This window comes from Leopardus geoffroyi, chromosome D2 (genome assembly GCF_018350155.1).
Source record: "Leopardus geoffroyi isolate Oge1 chromosome D2, O.geoffroyi_Oge1_pat1.0, whole genome shotgun sequence".
In the NCBI taxonomy this organism is placed as follows: domain Eukaryota; kingdom Metazoa; phylum Chordata; class Mammalia; order Carnivora; family Felidae; genus Leopardus; species Leopardus geoffroyi.
The window spans coordinates 17,701,395-17,722,929 of NC_059334.1; the positions used below are offsets into that span (position 1 = coordinate 17,701,395).

General features: G+C 53.0%; 1 protein-coding gene across 6 annotated transcripts in view; it reads right to left on the reverse strand.

Moving 5' to 3' along the window:
- Positions 1-7,109: 7,109 nt before the first annotated feature.
- Positions 7,110-21,535, reverse strand: part of COG2 (component of oligomeric golgi complex 2) — a 47,140-nt gene continuing 32,714 nt past the window's right edge. For 3 of the 6 annotated variants that reach the window (XM_045437401.1, XM_045437399.1, XM_045437403.1), the window contains 8 exons: positions 18,707-18,768; positions 17,101-17,252; positions 13,983-14,180; positions 13,088-13,160; positions 12,646-12,788; positions 10,747-10,886; positions 9,283-9,463; positions 7,110-7,826 (listed from right to left, as the gene is read on the reverse strand). In XM_045437401.1, coding sequence (XP_045293357.1) covers positions 7,725-7,826; positions 9,283-9,463; positions 10,747-10,886; positions 12,646-12,788; positions 13,088-13,160; positions 13,983-14,180; positions 17,101-17,252; positions 18,707-18,768 — 1,051 coding nt within the window. In that variant the 3' untranslated portion in view covers positions 7,110-7,724. The other 3 variants (XM_045437400.1, XM_045437397.1, XM_045437398.1) reach the window with 2 other exon arrangements.

The following is a 21,535-nucleotide window of genomic DNA, read 5'->3' on the forward strand; positions in this document are numbered from 1 at the left end:
TGTCAACGGCAGTCAGTCCACAGTGAAGTCAGGACCTCTACCCTGTCTGAAGTCCTGTTCCATAAACGTACAGCAGGCAAAGGGTCCTCCCCTAGAGCCTCCGGAGGGAGCACTGCCTGGCCAACACCTTGATTTTGGCCAGTGACAACCATCGTTGACTTCTGGCCTTAGAGCGGTCAGGGAATAAACTTGTGGCAATGTGCTATGGCGGCCAAAGGCAACACTCAGGCACGTCTCCTATCCGGCACCGCTGGGGGACCCTCAAGGCTCTCCCCCCACATTCCAACCTCTTCAAGAGCTGATGGTCCCCCCATCCATTAAAGAGGATCACTGGCCATACAGGGACCAGCTGGCACCTGGGGGGCGGAGGAGGTGAAATGTCCCAGGGGAAGCTTCTGGGAGGGGCCTCGAGTTCGCAAACCCCTCCCTGCCTTTGAAGCTGCGGGTGAAGATCTCAGTGCCTAGAGACCTGCCTCCCCTTCCCCAGATCAGCCTCTGCTCCCTGACCACACAGGGGCCCCCGCCGCATGGCACACAGCTATGGACGGCTGCTTTGAGGCTCTAATGCGCAGCGAATGAGCCCGGGCAAGAGTTTCCCCGCAAACATCAGTACCTCACCTGGTGTCAGGCTGAGCGACAAGGGCCCCGGCGGGACAGACACAGCAACAGCACCCGTGCTTTGTTTGGTCGCTTTGATTAGGCAGCAGTCCAGGAGCCCTGTCGAACTGTGGGTGTCGCTGGGGGTCCCCCTGTTCACTGCTGGCAGGGACTCTGTCCCCCCAGCCCCCCGGCCCAGCCCCGCTTTCACCTGGGTTTACCTCCCATCATGCTCTGCCCTCCCTGGGTCTCTCTTCTCAGAGGTCCAGCGGGGGGGGGATGGGGGGGGCAGCAGCTGGCATCCAATTCCTCGCTGGTTTGGGCTTTTGGAAACGGCCACTGGATGCCAGGTCTCTGGGGGGGGGAACTGGAAGTTGAGGAAGCAGGAACGCGTTAGAGAGTCACGACCCAGGGCGCCGGGATGGCTCAGTGGGTTGAGCATCCCACTCTTGATTTTGACTTGGGCCATGATCCCAGGGTCGTGGGATCGAGCTCCACATTGAGCATGGAGCCTGCTTGGGATTCTCTCCCTCTGCTCCTCTTGCCCACACGCTTTCTCTCTCTCTCTCTAAAGAAGTAATAAGCACAATCAGAGTCTCATGACTCCGTGTGGCCCTTGGTGCAGAATCTACAGCCCCACCCAGAGCCATCCTCGGCATCTGCATTGTCACCGGGAGCCCAGGAACGCACGCTAGACTTTCGGGTCAGGGTTGAGGCTGGCCCGGAATCTGCGCTCCCAGCCACAGGCTTCGAGAAGAGCCAGGGCCACAACCGGCAGCGCCCCGTCTTGGATTCCCACTCTCAGGGGGATGCCACGTCTTCGATCTGAACCGGAGCCGTGGCAGTTCCCCCCGTGAGTCCTAACACGACCGCAAACGAGAAACGGCCCATCTGTGTGCGCGCTATGGGTTCAGAGCCGTTCCTCCCACCCCGTCCCAGCACCTCCCTCTCCGCGCGGACACACACTTGTGAGGTGCCCAGGGCCAGCACGGAGCCCCAGGCGCCACCACCGACGTCCTCCTGATTCGTGCACCGTGGTTTTGAAGTCGTCCCCAGTGACCTGAGACAGCACCGTCCCGCTGCAGCTGGGGGAACAGAACACGGTGCGATCCTAACTTCGTTTCAGAAAGCGACTGGCCGGGGCGAGCGTTATTTCTCCCATTTCTCCCACCGAGCAGGCTGCTGGGGCTGGAGCAGTTGCTAGGAGTACGCAGTACCTGGTTGCCAACGACCCCCTGCTGTTCTTCGTCCTCGGCTCTTTTATAAACTGGGAAGTGGGTCAGGATGTTACCAGGATACAAAACACCACCGTTTGGCAGATTACTTAACGCCAATATGTTAATTCTGGGGGGCGGGGGGGGGGGGGTCTGTTTCTCTGAAATCTTTCCTCACTAAGTTCCAAGTCGTCCTGGGCTTGCAAAGCGCTTCCCCGGAAGGCCGGGGAATGATTCGGCAGCTCCCGTCCCCTCCGGCCTCAGGTTTCTGCTCAGGACCTAGAGCTTCCCACGGCCCACCCACCCAGGACGCTCACCAGATCCCGAACCTGTACTGAGTTCAGGACCTGAACACGACTTTTGCCGGATCCGCGCGGCGACCCCCAACCCGAACAGACACGAGGCTGCCGAAGACAATCCCGCTTCAGAAGCTTCGAGTGTGAAGCGTCCTCTCCTTGCTGCGGAGACACCGACGTGGGTGACCCCCAGGTGCTGTTCGGAGCCCGCTGGGACGCCACATGGCACGCAGGATGCAAACCACTTTGCCTTTCTAAAATCTGAAAAATTCTAGGCACCGAAACACGTACTGAAGGTTTGGGACAGGTTTTGGACTTGGATCATCCCGTGTGGATTGGTTTGTCTGTTTGGTTCCTGATAGAATTCACTTTTTTTAGCGCAGTTTTAGGCTCCCAGTAAAACCGAGCACACAGTAGTTCCCATATGCTAATGATAGGTTAGATGTCCGGTGTCCTAAAAATCCTGTGTGCCCCACCTGTTCATCCCCCACAACTCCTGCCACCACTCGTCTTTCTTGGTCTCCGTAATTTTGCCTCTTCCAGAAGGCCGTAGAGCTAGGATCTACACGCAGCCTTTTCGGATTGGCCTCTCTCGCTTAGCAATATGCGTTTAAGATTCCCCCAGATGTTTTCATTTCTTTTCAGGACGGAACGACATCCCATTGTCCGGATGGACCGTTTATTTATCCGTCCATGAAAGACAACTTGGTTGTTTCCAATTTGGGGCGGGGGGGTGGGGGGGTGGGCAGTGATGCGTGTGTAGGTTTTTGTGTGGACACAGGCTCGCCATGTGGTTTTTAAAGCTGCAGGACGAGCAGACGTTCTGGGTGCCCCTGAGAGGCTCCCACAAACACCGCGGGTGGTGAATGTCAGTGACTCGTAACACTTCGGTGGGGGGGCGGGTCCCACAGCCCACCTCCCTACATTCCATGTTACTCTACGCTTCCGTGGAGTTACCTGCAAAGTTACCCTCTGAGGCTCGCTGTGAAGCTTTGTTAAGCGGGTCCAGACCAGCCTTTGGCTTAGGCCAATCTGGTGCCGCTCCTGAGGCCGATCCTTCTGAGGGCGCCACTTGCGGCCACTGTCAGAGCCTTTCCATCCTGCCAGCGGGAACACGCCGGGGTCCCCTGAGCCTGGAGGATGATTCCAGCCGCTCCTTTCTAGGACTGCTTTCCTCGCCTTGATGGCCTCCTGCCCCACCAGCGGCTAACCAGCACCCGGCTATACAAAGTGAGCCACCTTCCTCTCCATACTCTGCCCCCCAAGGTCTAGACTCCTTGCCCCACCTCCCCACTCCAGACTCTCTCAAATCAGAGTCACCGGCTCCGGGTCCCCCTGTGCCCGGGCCTGGACACTGTCCACACACAGCCCACCTTGTTTCCCTTCTCTCTGGGATCCTACACTGCTCTTGTCCAGCGTCCGCACGGTGCCGTTTCAGACGCCTGCCTTGGTGTTCAGTTGTCTAAGGTGGGAGAGAGATTCAGGTCCTCGTTACTGGGTTACTTCACAATCAAAACGCCACCCCAAAGATCAAGAACACAGTTCAGTCCAACATTGACGAGAGCGAGGGAAAGAGGAGAGGAGAATCTGGATTGTTCTGGGACTCTGTGTGACAGGGGCGACGGGGCGAGTGGCGCGTGGAGGCATTTCTCAAAGTCACGGGAAGGTGTGACTTCCCTTGGTCCAGACCGGCCTTTGCCGCCATCCGCCAGGACGTCCGGCGGCTCTTCAAGAGTGGTGGGCAGTGCCGGGGAAGGCTCGCCCAGGCCAAAGACAGCGTCCCCTTCACAGCTGCCTAAGCTGAGGTGGTGGGAGGAGGACCAGGAGAGGCCTGCGTCCTCTCAGATGGTGGAGGCTCCATCTGGGATGTCTGGTGGCTGACGAGGAGAGATCTCTCTCACGGGTGATGATGCCGCGCGCTGACAACATGAACGGTGCCTTCAGGTAAGAACCCCCAACAGGCCTTGCTTCAGAATCCATCGTTAGCTCGGGGCGCCTGGGTGGCTCCGTCGGTTGAGCGTCCGACTTCCGCTCAGGTCACGATCTCACGGTTTGCGGGCTCGAGCCCCGCGTCGGGCTCTGTGCTGACAGCTCGGAGCCTGGGGCCCGCTTCGGATCCTGTGTCTCCCTCTCTCTCTGTGCCTCCCCTGTTCCTGCTCTGTCTCTCAAAATAAATAAAAACATTAAATTTAAAAAAAAAAAAAGACTCTACCGTTAGCTCGACATCTGAAGTTCGGCACCATTCTCCGGTTCTGAAACATGAACTTGGGCGGGAAGGTCAACGGGAGGGTCACGTGGATGCCCATTATCGCACCGCCAGGGCGGCTGCTGTCCTTAAAGCTCGACGCTGGCCTCCTCCATGCCGGAGGTCCGGGGCTGCCCTGCTTTAGCCCGCGAGGCATGCAGACTCAGGGGCCCCCTTTTCCACAGGCAGGTTCGTGGCTGAGTGGCTCTCACAGGGCAACTCCAGAGTAGTTCCAGGGAGCTGCAAGGAAATACTGGCAAAGAGCCCCAACAGGACACCGGGGTGTGTAACTGAAGAAGCTCTAAAATCTGCTTTTTTTCTCTTCTTCCTGGACACACAGCTAGACCCATTTCCAGCCCCTGGAGCGTGCGGAGCTCTCCCCGGCGGGGCCGCGGCCCCCCCCCCCCCCCCCGCCCCCGGGTGGCCCTCATGTCCTTTTCCTTTCCTGGTTGGCTGCAGCAGAGGCCAAAATGGTGGGCCCCCCAAAAGGTCCGCACCCATGCCGGCCCCTGGAATCTGTGCATGTGACCTTACTGGGCAAAAGGACCTTTGTAAATGCGATGAAGTTGGGGATCTCACGACGAGAGCCTCCCGGATTACGCAGGTGGGTCCTAAATCCAAAGGCAGTGCTCCTGCAGGAGACAGAGGAGGAGACACGGAGAAGAGCAGGAGGCCGCGTGAAGGCCGAGGCCGAGTTGTGCCATCATGAGCCGAGGGACACCTCGAGCCACGAGAAGTGGGACGGGCAAGGGGGAGAGGAAGTGTGGCCCAGCCGACACCTGATTTGGACTCCGCCTCCAGAACCAGGAGGGAAGAGAATTCTGTCGTTTTCAGCCATCCCGTTTGCGGTAATTTGTTACAACAGCCACAGGGAACTAACAGGAAGTGACCCCCCGGGGGGGGGGGGGACACGGAAGCCACAGGATGGAGGTGGCGCCTTGCAGGCAGCCTGGGTCCCTGAGGACTGTGTGGAGCACCCCCACCCACTCATCCCCTGCCTCCCTGGCACCACATGACCAGTTGGCCAGAAAGACTCCTCTGCTTGAGACTTTTAGATTCTGTAGGCTATAAAGTAAAACACTATTATAGTTTTACTGTAAAAATGTATTATTCGTCTTCATAAACTTTGTTCCATTATGACTCTTCAAGGCAAAGCTCAGAAAACACACGTTAAATGAAGGAGACGTTCTGGGGAGCCAGGGATAAGTGTTCTGGAACGTTCTGCTTTTTACTAAAGGTTCTTGTTTCTTCAGCCTAGAAACAGGAGTGGGACACCATGGGCGTCGCCCAGAACGAGCCCAGAAATGCTCAGTATTACTGAACCCAGGCCGAGCCTGGGGCCTGACAGGTGTCTGGGAAATGGACGCCTTGGGCCCCAACCCTGCCTGATCAGCCCCTCTGTTCCGATGCTCATATCAAGGAGGGAGAATTACCCGCTGCTGAGCAACCTGGACTCTGGAACCATCTTCCCTGGATTTAAATTCCATTTCTTAACTATTTTAACTCCTTAATTTCCGTTTCCTCGTCTCCATAATGGGGATAAGCCGGCTGGAGTTGGAGGGGCTAATACACTGTATCCTTGTCAACCACATTTTGAAACAAACGAGAAAGAGCAGTCAAGGAGAAAGGAAACACTGGGGCTGCTGTTGACCAGCGGCGGGCTGGAGGGAGGCACTCAGCCATGTGGCTAACCCGGGGGGACCACCGGCAGGTAGGCAGGTCTCGTCACCCTGGCAGGGCTGGGTCTCCACTCCCAGAGCTCCCAGAGCTCCCCGCTGGGCAAGGTGGGAGGTCTGCCTTGCCCACAAGGGCATGTCTGCACTCAGAAGCTCCCGCAGGCCCAGCCACCGGGTGGCTCACACGGCTCCCGGCATGATGCGCGGGCCCTGCTGGACCTCCCTCAAATCCTGGGCCGGGTGCGCGAGCTCAACTTCTACAGGCCCATCGCTGAACTTGGGGGACGGGGGTGGGGGCGGCAAGAGACAAACGTGGGTGCCAATCTATCCCCACTGGCTCCAGGTCGGCCTTGCCCTCTCTCACTTCACGTCCAGCTTCCTTCCCGACTGCCCCCTGCGGCCTACGAGCCCAGCACCGCGAGGTCCAAGCCTGATGCCAAATCCCTTCTGCTCTCGCACCCACGGGCCGGGGTCTGACTGGACTCCCAGTACCGACCCGTCAGTCCCGCTCCAGCCGGGGCAGGGCTCAGTGCTGAGGCTGGGGCACCGGCTCTCCAGGGGAGCACAGGCAGGCCCGGCGTGCAAGCCCCGAACACTCGCGGGGCCGCACGGCCGCAGGGGCGGGGAGGACACGCGCCCGAAGTCGCTGCTCTCACCGCTTTTACGGGGGTTCCTCTCACGCTATTTCCCCGCGCTGCCTCATCACTGCGCTCACACACATACAGACAAAATCTCTGCTAGCGCCCAGATCTGCTTTCTTGATTGCCGATCGCTTACTCTTTTCCTTGCTCTCCCTGGAGCTGACCTCCGGGCCAGGAGACGGAGATGCAATGAAACGCAGGCTAGAGGGAGAAGCGCCCCCGCCTCGGCGGCCCATCTCGGGCGCCTACCTCTTCCCAACATCCCCGCGGCCTCTCCCTCCCGACACGAGGGCCGCGGCCTTGTCGCCTCCCACACCTGCAGGAGGAGGACCCGCTGAGGAGAGCGAGAGGCAGGTGCCCTCGAGGAAACGTGCCCGACACGCCACCCCCCGGCCAGAGCACTCAACCCGCACCGGATTCACAAACACGAGCCCACGTGCTTCTGGCAGACACTTTTTTTATTCAGGAAATGCATCCTCCTACAGGTTCCAGCTCCTGCCGGGACAGCGTGACCAGGAGCACTCTTGCTGAGCACCCAGGGGGAGAACGGAGGGGGCGCCCCTTGCCGCCTCTCTCAGGGCGTCACGAGGCGTCACCGCGCGCACCGGCTTTCCCGGCGGAGGAGGGGGAGCCATCCGACTCGGTCACCCCCCCGCCCCCCCTGGCGGGCGGGCGCTTCCGACAGCGGGGTCGGGGCCCGGGCCCAGCTTTCCAGAGTCCTATGTATATATTCACTTTAGTCGTATTTTAGAAATCAGCTCTTCCGCGCTAAGATTTACAATAAAAATAAAATAATTTGCTCTGTAAACTAGAGTAGAAAGTTTCAAGTGTCTTAAAAACGATCTTCCATACAACGGAAAAAGGCTTCTGTGTTCTGTCCTGGGCGAAAGGAGACCCCAGTGTGCGGAGAGAAGCTGCCCTGGCGTGTTGCTCGAGACGCCGGGCGCCGTGGAAGCACTTCTTGGCCGCGGAGACCGGGCACGAGGACAGAGCCACTTTCTTCCCCTCGGGCTCCACGTCCAGCTTTCCCCTCCCCGCGGGCTCTTCCAAGATGCTCACGGCTGCTCTGCCGTTGCCTGGTCCTTGGTGGCGGCAACCAGCTCGGCGAGGGCCGGGAAGCTCTTTATGTCCTTTGTCGCCAGGCCCATCTTTTGTATCTGCAAAGGCCACGAGAGCGGATAAAGGCACCGCGGTGTGAGCTGAGCGCGAACAAAAGAGCCTCATAAAGAACACACGGGACGTCACCCCCATCCTCTCTGGAATCTGAAAAGGGCAGCTCCCCAAAGGCTGGCAGAGCCTTCTCCCTTCACAGGAAGGATCTGCTTATCGCAGAGCTTCGCTTTTGGGGGTTAAACACTGCGCATTCAAAGACACCAGTATATTCATTTATCTCAGTCCGTCGGATCAGGCTCTTGCCAGGGGAAGAGCCCCTTTTGTGGACTGCAAAGGAGGCGCACGAAAAGAAATCACCAAGCAAACTATTTTTTAAGTGGAGAGTTTTCACAAAAGCGCTGGCCTGAGCACTTAATGTCTTCACGGGTCATCGACAGATTTTCTTAGAATCTGATGGACTGTGGTTGCTGTGGCAGAGCAACTACCGTGGATTGCCGTGGCAACTGAGTCGTGACAAACCACGTGTCCGCTTTGGTTAACGGCAACACACACACGCACACACGCACAGGAAAATCTGGAAAAACCCACACCAAGCATTTAGCATCTGTCGGCGTGCTGCCGTTCATTCTGGGGGCTGGCGACCAAGGAGTGCCGTCTCTTTTCCTGCACCCCCACCCCCCCCCCTTTCTCTGGCTTCTTTGTTCCTCATGTTTCTTTACCAGATTGTCTGGTTTGTAAAAGGACTGCAAGTTTCTCTTATGAGAGAGAGAAATAGGGCAACGGACTTCCGCCGGGATAGATCTCTAAATTCACATCAAAGCAGCAGAATTTAGATCTCCAGGGAGGACCCTGACGTGCCAGAGTCCTCAGTCAGCTAGAAAAGCAAGCACTTCCAGGTGGAAATTCTCCTCCGGCTGCAAGATCTTCCTGGACGGTGTGTGCTATACGGGGACCCTAAACAGTTTAGAAAGCCAGCTTCTCAAGAACGAGAGAAGTTTCCTGATCCTTGAATGAGTCACCTGTGTGAAGAGGGGCCTGGCATGCAACCCACGTCTGCCTCCTAAGTGACATCACGTCCAGCAATGCTCCTGCGCCTGCTGGGACTCCAAAACCTGTGTTTTATGGGAACAGAGGAGACTCGGCCAGGGAAGCAAAGAGGTCAGGCTTAGACGACCTCTCAGGGGCCACACTGAGACATCCACGGGCTAATGCTTCTCTACTTATTCTAACCGCCTGGCTACGTGTCAGGCACTTCCCCGGCGGTGGACAGAAAGGACGCCGCCTCCGTCTGGGAGCTGCCCCTCCAGTGGGCTCTGTGAGCCAAGTGAATGCCAACTGCACCAAAGACCAGTTGGTCAATTTCCGGTATTCGTTACGCACATCCTTTCCCCTCAAGTATTCTGGGGCCCTGACCCCTCCCTCCAGCCCCGGGAGGACACGCCCGCCCTCGGCAGCACGCCAGGGCTCAGGTGAGGCACCTGACGACGGCTCGGCGGTTACCTGCTCTCCCAAGTACTCAACGTCCAAGGCCAGCTGCAGCCTGATTTTGTCGTCGTCACTCATGCCGCCACCGGGACCGATAGGGTTGGCGGGAGTGGTTTTCCTGGCTTGTTTCAGCCGCTTCAGGCTCTCCTCCATTTTCTTCACCGAGTTCAGAACGTCGGACACGGTTTCGTAGTACCTTGGGCACAAGACATGCTTACTGGTGAGACCGAGGGGCTAGCGTGCATCCCCAGACCGACTGGCTCGGTGGGCCAACACAAGAGATTCGTAAGACCAACACTCATTTCCAATAAAAGAAATCGGCCATGGTGAACTTACCAATGTTTCTTAAGACTGAAAAAAAGGAGCCTTGACACCCTAGCATCACAATCCCTCAGAACTTATGAAATACACACGTGGACTCTGTTTACAATTTTCGTCCCGGACACCAACAAGAGAACATCGAAGGCCAAATGATCTTTCCTACTCGAAGGGGGCAACAGCTGGAGCTCATTCCCCAAGTGCAAGTAACAGATTCATTTACGGTCAGTTCTAGGAACAGTTCATCTTAAGAACAGAAAGCTTTCAAATTTTTAAATAACACTAATTACCTTCACAGTGCTCTCAATATAATTTGCAAATTATAAAGGAGTTGTATTTCAAAACTTTGTTTACAAGCTGGCTACTTGGCACTTGGTATATATTTGCCCACAAAAACAAGACTCTAATTCACTGTTATGTTCTAAATTAACCCACAAATGTTCCTGAACTCAGAAGTAATTGAAATAAATCAAGTACCATCAGAAAATAAACAAAATCCAATAGCAAAATTGAGTAAGATGCTTTTGACATAACTCAATGCCGGCATTTGGGGAAAAGTCTATTGAATGAGAAACGAAGAGACATTCGACCAAAGGGATCCCGAAGACCTCCTGAGATTTTCACGGGTTGCAGGGTTTTAGATACTGAACGCTTTATCAGTTACAATCAGGCTTCAGAACGTGTGTTTTCTCTTCCTTGGCTGCAGTGGTCTCGCCAGTCTGCGCTTTCGATTATCTGGCGCGAGCAGAGCCACTGTGGACACAGGAGAGAGCGGATCTTACGGGAAAACGTGTGCCTGACCTGGCAGAAAGAGGGCCGCGTGAAACGCACCCTGCACACCAAAAGCTGGGCGTGCCGGGGGAGTGGGATGTGCCTGCGCCCCCAAGAAGTCCTTGACCCAGGAGGTGCGGGGCCAGGGGAACCCCGGGCGGCTGGGGGGCAGGTGGCCCATCGCACTCCGGGTGCAGGGGGGGAGGGGGTGGGTGGGGCCAGAGCAGCTCAGCCACCAACTCAGGTGTGAGCGCCTGCACCCGACCCGTCCAGCGATGCGGCCATCTGACATCGTCAACAAGCCACGTGCCACCCTCCGATGGCCTCCGCGGTCTCTGACTCGGGGCTTCCCTAAGCAAGTCCGGGATGGCCTCCTTCTAAGGTACTTACTTATGAGTGCTCTCAGAGAGGGCACCTTCTAACCACTGTCGGATTACTGCCTGTCTCAGCTTATCCTTGTGCCCACTCTGAAGCTGGCGAAATGGCTTCAGGGCACTGTCCACGTAAGAGGAGGCTGTGGTTGGCACTTCCTGGAGTAATGACGGTAGGGGTTGAAAAAAAATGTATAGGAAAAAAAAAAAAAAGAGTTATTCAAACTTCGGAAGGATGTTACTAATGTGCCAGTTTGGAGACATGAACGAACCCCATCCCTCCCCAATAGTGCCACTAAGGTTGTCTCCCGGAAGATATCTGAGAACAGGAGGGGTCAGGAAGAGTACAGCAAGGGAAAATAATGTTTAGAGCCATAGAGAGAGAGGGAGAGAGAGAGAAAAGGACAGAGAGAACAAGTATTGCAGTGCGCAGTTACGGGGGACGGGAGAGCTGTGTTTGAGGCCGTGCATTTCTAACGGGCTCCCGCCAGGTCATGCTAATGCTGCTGGTCGACAGAGTGAGACACAAGGATCTTACGGCGAGTAATTGGTTGTTTTAGCTTCTTCGTCTGCAAACAAGGACACTGGTGCCTACTCTGGAGAAGAGCAAACGAGAGCATCTGACCGGCAGCGCACCGGATCTGGCCCGCAAGCACTTGGTCAATACCCCAGACGGGAAAGCTGGTAGCTTCCGCAAAGAAAATGAATGTATCTAGGAATACAGAGGAGGTCTCTCTCTCCCTGAAGTGGGTGCTTCAAGGCAGACCAGAAAGGGAAAATCAGGTGGCAAAGTCCTCTTGCTGGAAGCGGTAATCCTACTGCACACCCCAGATTTTGGGAAAAGGAAAAGAAGAGCCACAAGGGAGACTCTGTCCACCTCCGCTGAGCACTCACTGCCTCCAGAGCACCGAGTCACGCAGGCGGGGGTGGGGCAAGACGCCCGTGCTCGGCACACAGAGACCGCCCCAAACCAGGGACGCAAAGGAACGCCGGGGACGCTCCAAAACAACAGGTCCCGAAAATCACTTTGGTGCTAAACTGCCTGACACCCAATTCTACAACTGGAGAAAAAAGAAAATTCGATGGAAAATTAAGCGAGATGTAGCAAGAAGGAAAGGTGCGTATAAATGCACAGAAAGAAGGGCTCAGGAACAGAAACGACAGCTCTGGTCGAAACGAATTCCCCAAGTCGCCTTTCTGCCAAATGAGACAACGGGGGAATTCGATTTTAAACCCCAGTGTGCCCGCACCCTTTTCATCTCAGAGATGCTTTTCATATTCCTGATGCAGCTTTTGGAATCTTTTCAAGTTACAGAACAGCAGAAAACAGGTACTTGCTAGGACAATATGAAGGGAGCAAGGTCGATTCAATTTTTTCCAAATACAAGAATCAAAGTATAGGAGTTAAAAATATTTTGTTAAGGGGTGCCTGGGTGGCTCAGTCGGTTGAGCGTCCGAGTTCGGCTCAGGTCACGATCTCTTGGTTTGTGAGTTTGAGCCCCGCATCGGGCTCTGTGCTGACAGCTCGGAGCCTGGGGCCTGCTTTGGATTCTGTGTCTCCCTCTCTCTCTCTGCCCCTCCCCTGCTCACGCTCTCTCTGTCTCAGAAATAAATAAAAAACATTAAAAATATGTATCTGTTAAAACACGTTCTTTTCAAATTACTACCATCTTTCCTTAAGGCCAAGGGAATCCGGGAAGAGGCCGTGCTGTGTGAGTCCAATTACCAAAGCAGCTGACCATCCACCTGCAGAGTCCCCTTCTCACACATAAGGCTTCTGGGGAGGGGGCTGGGCAGGCCTGCCTTGGGCTACCCCTGTGGACTCATTTCTGGGTCTCGCTCAACAACCCCCTGCCTCTGCGGCTTTCCTGTCATGTATTTCCCCACTTCAAAAGGCTTTCCAGGGAACAGTGCTGACCTTATTGGTTCTTCGGTAGAGCCTGGGGACCTCTAGGGCACTCTTCAGGTAGCCGAAGCAAGACTCACTTAAGTCTTGGATGATCCTGTCACTCAAGGCAGGAGCACAGGCGGACAGAGACGTCTGGGAGTCCTCCAGGGCTGCTGTCCAGACACAGAGACTGAGTTTAGCCACTTACTGAGGCCCGGGTGCGAATTTTATTTTAGACACTGTCACAGTATTTACAGAGTGTACAACAATAAGCCGAATCAAATCAACTTATTAGAATTAAACAAAATATCTCATCTAGAGAAGTTATCATCACAGAACAGAATATAGAAACAACCAAGGATTGACAACTAGAAAAGAAAATGGTAGTTTAAATATATATTACAGGCTCTAAAGTTTTATTTTAAATTATTTCTTATTCAGAGATGTGCTGAGTCTAAAGATTCATTTTTACCTGAGATAGAAGAAAAATTCTTAAAGCCAATCATTTCAAGTTTTGGCTTGATTGTTTCCAAGAGTTCTGGAAGCTGAAATAAATATATGCACTTTATATATTCAGTTACTTTTTATAAACCAAAGGAAGAGGCAATTCAACTTGCACCTATAAACTCTAAAATACTATTAATGAAAAATGAAACTAAACTCAAGACTGCCTATAGTTTTCATCAGAAGAAAGCAAAATTCTTAACGCTTTCACTAAAACAGAATCCAGCAACACGGGAAACAGCAGTCCCCAGCTATTAACAGGCCCAGGGAAGAAGCAAAACCATTTTCTATTCTGTGGCTTTCCCTGATACCAAACAAAGACCAGCGGAAAACAGACTCACGTATCAGAGCACTCAAACACAAATTCGGCCCACAAAGCCCTGTTAATGATAAAGGCCCCAAACATGGACATCCCCAGAGAAAACAGGGGGAGAAGTTTTCACAGTTCACTTTCAAAGTACACGCGAAGGTTAACTGTTGCCAGGAAATACGTGGTCAAGTGGGGGTACAACCCATTAAAATCCAACCCGCCAGCGATCATGCCAAAACGCGGAGCTAGTGAACAGTGGGGCATGGCTCACTCGTCACTTGTGACGGGAACACTGAAAAGGCAGCAGAGACCCCCCCCCCCCCAAGTTCACAAAATATGAGACTAGACTGACAAGCAAGGAGGCAGAGAGCCCCGCTGCGGGGGAAAGCTGGAGAGACCGCTCGGAGCGCGGGCGAACCCGTGCTCTCTGGGAGGCCCTGGGCCCCACGATTCCAAGCCCTATGAGGCCATATGGGGTCAGACCCTCGCACATGTCACTTTCTACGAAAACACCAAACCGAGCCCCTGGACTTCTCCTGGGACACAGGCCTACCTGCTCCTGAAGCTTGTCCAGGTCGGCGACCACATATATAAGCTGCGTACTGGAAATGGAAGCCACAGGCCTTGTTTCCGCGGGGCCACTTGCTTGGTCTTCACTGTTTCCCTGGGTAACTGAAGGGTCTTTGCCACCAGTTACCAAAGGCTTTTTAGTATCCTTGGCACTTTCATTAGAGATGGGCCTGAGTAAAAGCTGAAAAACCGTTTCAACGATTAACTACTTTTCCACCTGCCACATACCTGAGCATTAAGTTTTGTGGCCCACCATCTGCAAAGTATTCAGTAAAAGTTTACCAACGAAAGAACAACAAGGAGAAACAAAGCCAAACTACAACCCCACGGACATTTGTCCTCCTTAAGCTCGTGTCTACTTTCTGGTGATTAAAAGTAACAGGCAGGGGCGCCTGGGTGGCGCAGTCGGTTAAGCGTCTGACTTCAGCCAGGTCACGATCTCGCGGTCCGTGAGTTCGAGCCCCACGTCGGGCTCTGGGCTGATAGCTCAGAGCCTGGAGCCTGCTTCCGATTCTGTGTCTCCCTCTCTCTCTGCCCCTCCCCCGTTCATGCTCTGTCTCTCTCTGTCTCAAAAATAAATAAAAACATTAAAAAAAAAAATTAAAAAAAAAAAAAAAAAAAAAAAAAAAAAGTAACAGGCAAAAAACAAAACAGGTCCCTAAACGAAACAGAAATTAATTTCTGGAATATCACAGTTAAAAAAAAAAATTCATTAGCTCAACTAGGTAAATCATTTACCAGGTTTGCTCAGTAAATTTACCTAATATTAATTATAATTAATTAATAAGGATTAAAAAAGCACAATCCAAACCTCACCATGTTTCAAATAGTATCAGCAAAAGTGTTACTTGCATAATGATTTGTTACAAGGGAAAAATCAAAGAGAAGTACCCCCGGCATAAGGAAAAAACGGAATAATGAACATGGGAGGCAAAATAATTTATTAGAGACCTGAGAATTACTGGCTGGTAAGAATGTAGGACCCAGCCTACTCAGGCCTAACTGAAGAATCACATCAACCCCGCTGCCTCCCCGGAATCAACTGCACAGGGGTCTTCAGAAACCGCTTGGTGGACAGGGTGGTCTGTGAAGAACCCTTCTGCTCTCAAAGTAAATAAAGTTAAAAAATTAAAAAAAAAAAAGGGGGGGGTGCCTGGGTGGCTCAGTCGGTTGAGCGTCCCACTCTCAGTTTCAGCTCAGGTCATGACCTCACATTTCGTTGAGTTTCAGCCCCACATTGGGCTCTAAGCTGACAGCACAGAGCCTGCTTGGGTTTCTCTCTCGCTCTCTCTCTGCCCCGCCTCCTCCCCCACTTGTGCTGTCTCTCTCTCAAAATAAGTAAATAAACTTAAAAAAATTAAAAAAAAAAAAAAAAAAAAAAAAAAAAAAGAACCCTTCTGAGCAGAGGAAGCCAGAAGGGAAAAAGAGAACTAGCTTCCACCGAGCTCCCAGCATCCACCAGGCACTTCCGTCAACAATCTGCTGGTCAACAGATCCCTTTTTACTCCTCACGCATGGAAACCGTTTTGCCATTTCACAGATGAAGACTTTGGGACCCCTAGAGCTAAGTCTCCCAAGGCCACAAAATTTCAAAGTGGCAGAACCTGGGGGCGCCTGGGTGGCTCAGTCGGTTAGGCGGCCACCTCGATTTCGGCTCAGGTCCTGATCTCACGGTTCATGAGTTCAAGCCCCGTGTCGGCGCAGAGCCTGCTTGGGATTCTCTCTCTCTCTCTCTCTCTCTCTCTCTCTCTCTCTCTGCCTCTCCCCTACTTGTGTTCTTTCTCAGAATAAACTTAAAAAAAAAAAAAAAAAAAAGTGGCAGAACCTCAGTCTGCCGTGAAAGCCTGTGCTCCTTCCGTTAGAAGACCCTGCAAGACAAAACCAGGCTCTCCTCTCCAACTCAAGATTGCATTCCTTCTGATAGCTGAGGCTTTGTCACGCCGTCCTTCCTGAAAACTTACACACGCTTAGGCCCATTTTCATACTCATCACGCACAGTGAACAGGCTGCATGTCTGTCTATCCCCTGTGACTGTCCAGGAGGGGGCAGGGCCTCTCTGAGCACGAGACGCTGGCGCGGGGCCTGCCTGGGTGCTCAGGGCTGACCTGTACGATCACCGCTACGGCTGTGTGCGTGACACCTAATCTATCTTCACAGGCATGAGGATACTTAAGAGAGTCAACTACTCGACAAGGAGAAAAGGAGGGTATTCTGAAATGAAGGGAAGGTTAATTAATTTTATTACCTTTTAGTCCAGACGATCATACGATTTTTTAAAACTTCCAAATACGGTTAAAATGCGTATGTTTTTATTTCTACTCATTGTCATTAAAATGAGCATCTCTGTCATAATTTCGAGGCATCTCGAAGATTCTGGCTTTGAGACGGGAAAATGAGCTTGTCGGGACAGTGCTTTTCCACAAGAGGAAGCACGGACAGTGGGATAATAGACACCCATACAGGCAACGGTGGCAAGAAAAAGGAAACAAACACTGGATACAGACTTGACAAATGAGTCGATTGTTGTCCTCCAAATGACCTCTCATGACAGCCTGGCCTTTAAGAGTCTTAGCGTATTTAGCTTAAGGTATCTTTAATTTTTTTTTTTTAAATATTTATTTTTGAGAGAAAGTGCGCACATGAGCGAGGGCGGGCAGAGAGAGAGAGGGAGAGAGAATCTCAAGCAGGCTCTGTGCCATCAGAGCAGAGCCTGACTGACGGGGCTTGAACCCACCAACTGTGAGATCATGACCTGAGCCGAAATCAAGGGTCAGGTGCTTACCTAACTGAGCCACCCATGTGTCCCTCTTTAATTCTTTTTTAATATTTTTTAACAATGTTTACTTATTTTTAAAAGGGAGAGTGCAGGGGGGGAGGGGAGAGAGAGAGGGAGACACAGAATCCGAAGCAGGTTCCAGGCTCTGAGTTGTCAGCACGGAGCCCGATGCGGGGCTTGGACCCACAAACCGCGAGATCGTGACCTGAGCCAGAGTCGGACGCTCCACCGAATGAGCCACCGAGATGCGCCGCCCCCCCCCCCGCCCCCCCCGCTTAATTCCCAACGGTCGTGATTCTGGACGAGCTACGCGGCCAGCTCTCACCTCGCTGACAAACACTGAGTACCGAGCCAAAATCTGCAGCGTGAGCCTCCACAGACGATGCGCCAGCACCGGCAAGAACATCTCGTCTGACCAGCACCTCTGAAGGCTGCTCCATGTTCTGTGAGAAGCCAAAAGGCAAAACGAACTGCCAGCTAGAGAAACAGACAGACACGTAAAGAATCTCAGGCAATTCCCAGCTAAATTCTAATAGTTTCGATGCATAATTCAAGAGTGAAGAACGCGGCCATAATCCAGGCTGTTTCATCTTTTGAGGCAGTGCGTTTTTCTAATTTTACACGATTCCCCCTCCCGGATGTTTGAGATTGAACATCTATGGCATTCGGCAATCACTTGTCAACAGGTATTTTGTACCAAGTCCACAAACCCAAGCTGGAGTGGTCCCCTGCCAGCGTCTCAACTACAATTCTGAGTTTGTCCGGTTTCGTTTGTCTGCTCTTCCGTTCCTCTACCGGAACTCGCTACATACAGGAAGTCGATCACACAGGACCATGTTTTGCAAAGACAGACGAAAAACCACCTCGGAGCCTAAAACGGTGCAGTCAGCCTGACTGAGCTACACAGAAGGGAGCAGAAACTTAAGTGGGAGTGGCCTAGAGACCCGTGTGGCTATCGAAACAGCCGTGCGTTAGTCGAGTGGCCACTGGGAGTGACTACATGACACAAGATCAATGAGGCTGTTAAGGAAACCAAACCTGTCTGCAACCCACGACCCACTGTCACCTGCCCAGTGTCCCAGGACTGGGGCCGAGGGCTCAGGAGGCCTGAGGCAGGAGCCCCAGTTGTAAATCATCCCCCGGGAGGGAAGGGCCATCCTGACGCTTTACCTTAGCCTGGGAGGAAAATGGATGGGATCCAGTTTTCTATCAAAAGCGCTGATCACCAGGGGCTAATCCCCCGTGACAGGTTATATTCAGAAACAAAACTGAGGTCTGCTTCTTACGTTCTTAAAGCATTTATTTTCAATCTTATTTTAATTCCAGTGGAGTCAACATACAGTGTGGTACTAGTCTCAGGAGTACAACATAGTGACTCAACACTTCCATACATCGCTCGGTGCCCGAGATACGTGTGCTCTTTGTCTCCATCCCCTACTTCACCCCTGCTCCGCCCCACCTCCCTCCCCTCCGGTGACCACCAGTTTGTTCTATCTGAGAGTCTTGTGTTTTTTGGTTTGTTTCGTTTTTTTCTTTGTCCATTTGTCTCGTTTCTAAAATTCCACCCTATGAGTGAAATTACATTGTATTTCTCTTTGTCCAAGTGCCTTATTTCACTTAGGATTACGCTCTCTAGCTCCCTCCGTGTCGTTGCAAACGGCAAGATTTCGTTCTTTTTTTTATGGCTGCGTAATAGTCCGTTCTTTTGATCCTCTCTATAAGGAAAGAAGCTCTATGGACCAAAAAATATACTTTTAGCCTTTTAGAAAAAAAAAAAAAAAAGAGGTTGAGCTGTGTTTTTAAGCTATGTTTTCACCTACTGTGTGACAGAAGAAGGTGAAAGTACCCTCAGAAAACGAAGGCTTAGGTAAGCGCTGAGCTTAACTAACCCCTTGCGTGACATCCGCCATTGATCGTTTTATGGAAATTACCTGGAGCGTCCTCCAACCCATTTGTAAGTGCTGCTTCTAAGGATCCTGCGATCTCTCTAAATCTGAGAGAAAAACAAGAGCACAGATTAGGGTTTATGCTGCTGCTGCCTGCCTTTACCTACCCGTTCTCCCTTCCTCCTGAGCCGCAGGAACTTCCTCCGCTGGCTTGTCCCGAAGAGCGTCCCAAAGACACCCTTACAGATGCCCGGCCGGCCCCAGGAGGCCCATTCTCCCACTGTTTTCAACTGCGCAAGGAATAAATTTCTCCCAATTAAGCCACCATCAGGCAGGGCTTCTCTGTTATCTGCGGCTGATTGGAATCACAACCAACCCCGTGTTTTTCGAACTACACAAACCACCCGGTTAGACCACCATCAAGGAGCCCGTGTCAGGCCAGGCCCACGTGGCTGTACTCGGTGTCGTCGCCTCGCGGCCACAAGACCGCAGGATCTCCGATCCACCTCGACTCACGCTGCCGTAGGGAAAAAAGGAAACGTCTCTAAAGTAAGGAATGGGAAGGCTGGACTCCGGATCTGTTTGCAGTTTGAGAAAAGTCACCTCGAGCAGCCGGTGAACAGTACAACAGCCCGCTGCGTGTGCTGTTCACACTGCTGCCCAGCCTCCCGTGCTGTCCGGCCCCCGCCTCCCGGGTCAGTCCTCCTGGGTTGTCAGCTGGCCCACCAGGCAGCGCCTTCTCCCGTCACAGAATTCCGTTTTAGTAACTGCGTGGGCACGTTTTCAGGGCTATGTGACATGAAAACGCTGTTTTGGAAACAACCTGCGCATGTAGCATCGGGTCCCAACTACGGAACCTCCGCCGTCGGACCTTCCCCAGCACACCGGTTACCTGCTAGTTCCCTTGCTGGCAACACATGCTGACACCCGCTCAAGATTAATTTCCCTGAGCCTTTTGGGTTTTTTATAGTACACATTTTTTTCAAAGCAGTTCAGAGCCTGAGCTTAAGGAATCTGTCTGGAGGGTGAAAGGAACAGCACAGCACGTCAGACCAAGAGCAGCGGCCGTGCCCTCCATGAACGTGCAACACGGCCGAGAGCCCCAGACCCCGGGCCGCCCCGAACCGTGAGAGCTGGCTGCTTTCCCGTGGGAAAGGAAGCCCCTCCTACCGCCCAGGGGAACCTGCCAGTGAGAGGCACGGGTGCTATGTTGCGGCCTCGACATAGCCATCTGACCGTGCAACCACGCCGAAAGACCCATGAAAGTACAACTGCCCAGGTCACTTGGCAGAGCTGTGCCTCCCCAGCCAGGAGCCCAGCAGCAGCCCCTCACGCAGCTCTGCTGGGCAGTCAACTTCCAGGACTGAGGTGAGGTGCTGTCGTTCTTGGAAAACGGCAAAAAGGGAGAGGCCACCTTGGGGACCCTTGAGAAGCCGCGCTGGAGTTCGTAAACGCGCGTGTGATGCCCACGGCGCTTGCTAGGGTATCTGTAACAGAGGCGACCCCAGACAGGACGTTTCTACATTCTGAAATCTGGGTTTGGGGGAGGCCTCTAGACCTATCCCTCCACGCATGCCACCGGTACGCAATCACCGCAAAGCGCTTCCGTAAAAATAAAAGCGGTGAAGGTAACACTGCCGGGCGTTGCAATCTCTGCCCCGTAGTATCTGAAGCGTCGCGGGGCACACGTCTACTCCACACACACGCGTACTCGGGGCAAAGGGAAAGCACGTCGATGCTGCAGAAAGCCCACATCGCTAGGAGGAGATATGTTATGTTCAGCATGTACTGAATGCAATACATCTACAGTGAATGTTCCGGGAGTATACAATATTCTAGAAAGACTTCAATTAAAGATGGCGGAGAACTTAGCCTACGGCATTTCAGGGACTGAGCCCAGTCTCTGCGGAGCCACCGGCTCACTGCACTGGAGACCACTGGGTCATACTTGCATTTACTTTCTTCCTGTGAGAAACTGAATCGTAAACCTTTTTTCTTATTTTTGAAGTTTGTTCATTCATTCTGAGAGCGAGCATGAGCAGAGGAGGGGCAGAGAGAGAGAGGAAGAGAGAGAATCCCAAGCAGGCTCCGTGCTGTCATCTCATGAACGGCAAGATCATGACCTGAGCTTAAATCAACAGTGGGACGCTTAACCGACGGAGCCCCCCCAGGCGCCCCTAAACCTGCTTTCTACTACGCCTATGGGAACAAGTGACATGAAGGCCAGGCAGGGCATCGGGAACAGTGAGGGGTTCCAGTGCACCCCCGGATGGCGCTGGCTGGAAGGGCCACCTCGGTTCCTAGGATGACGGGATACAGGTTTACCATCAGACCGGTGGCGTAAGCCTGTTCCCAAGAGAGCAATGCTCATGTTCCTCCCTATAAACATGTCAAAGTATGCCACCCCACGGGTTTTGGGCCTCCTTTAAATGGCCCTGAAGTGAATCCCCTCACAATGTAACTCTGACCCTAGTCATGTTTGTGGAACTTCTGGTCGTCACTCAGAGTAAACAATGTGACGCCTGGTAAAAATCAATAGGGCAGTCCTACGAAGTATTACTTGAACTTATTTTTTTTTTAATGGAAAAACAAACATAAGTGAATACAAGTTCCACACTTCGCAACTCAGACGTGATGTTTTACAAATTTCACAAATTTTAAGTAAAATGGTTTACAGACAAAGGCTCACCGATCCTTTTGATTGCTTACTGTTAAAATCTGGTGGACGTACAAAATCGTTCAGGGAACTGGCTGACTTTAAACCCAGCTCGGCTGCCGGCCCCGTGAGAGGCGGCTGAGGGGAGGCTGTGCTGTCGCTGTGGCGTCTGGCCTGGCGAGCCCAGAGCACGCCCCGAAACAGCCACCAGAGCTCCA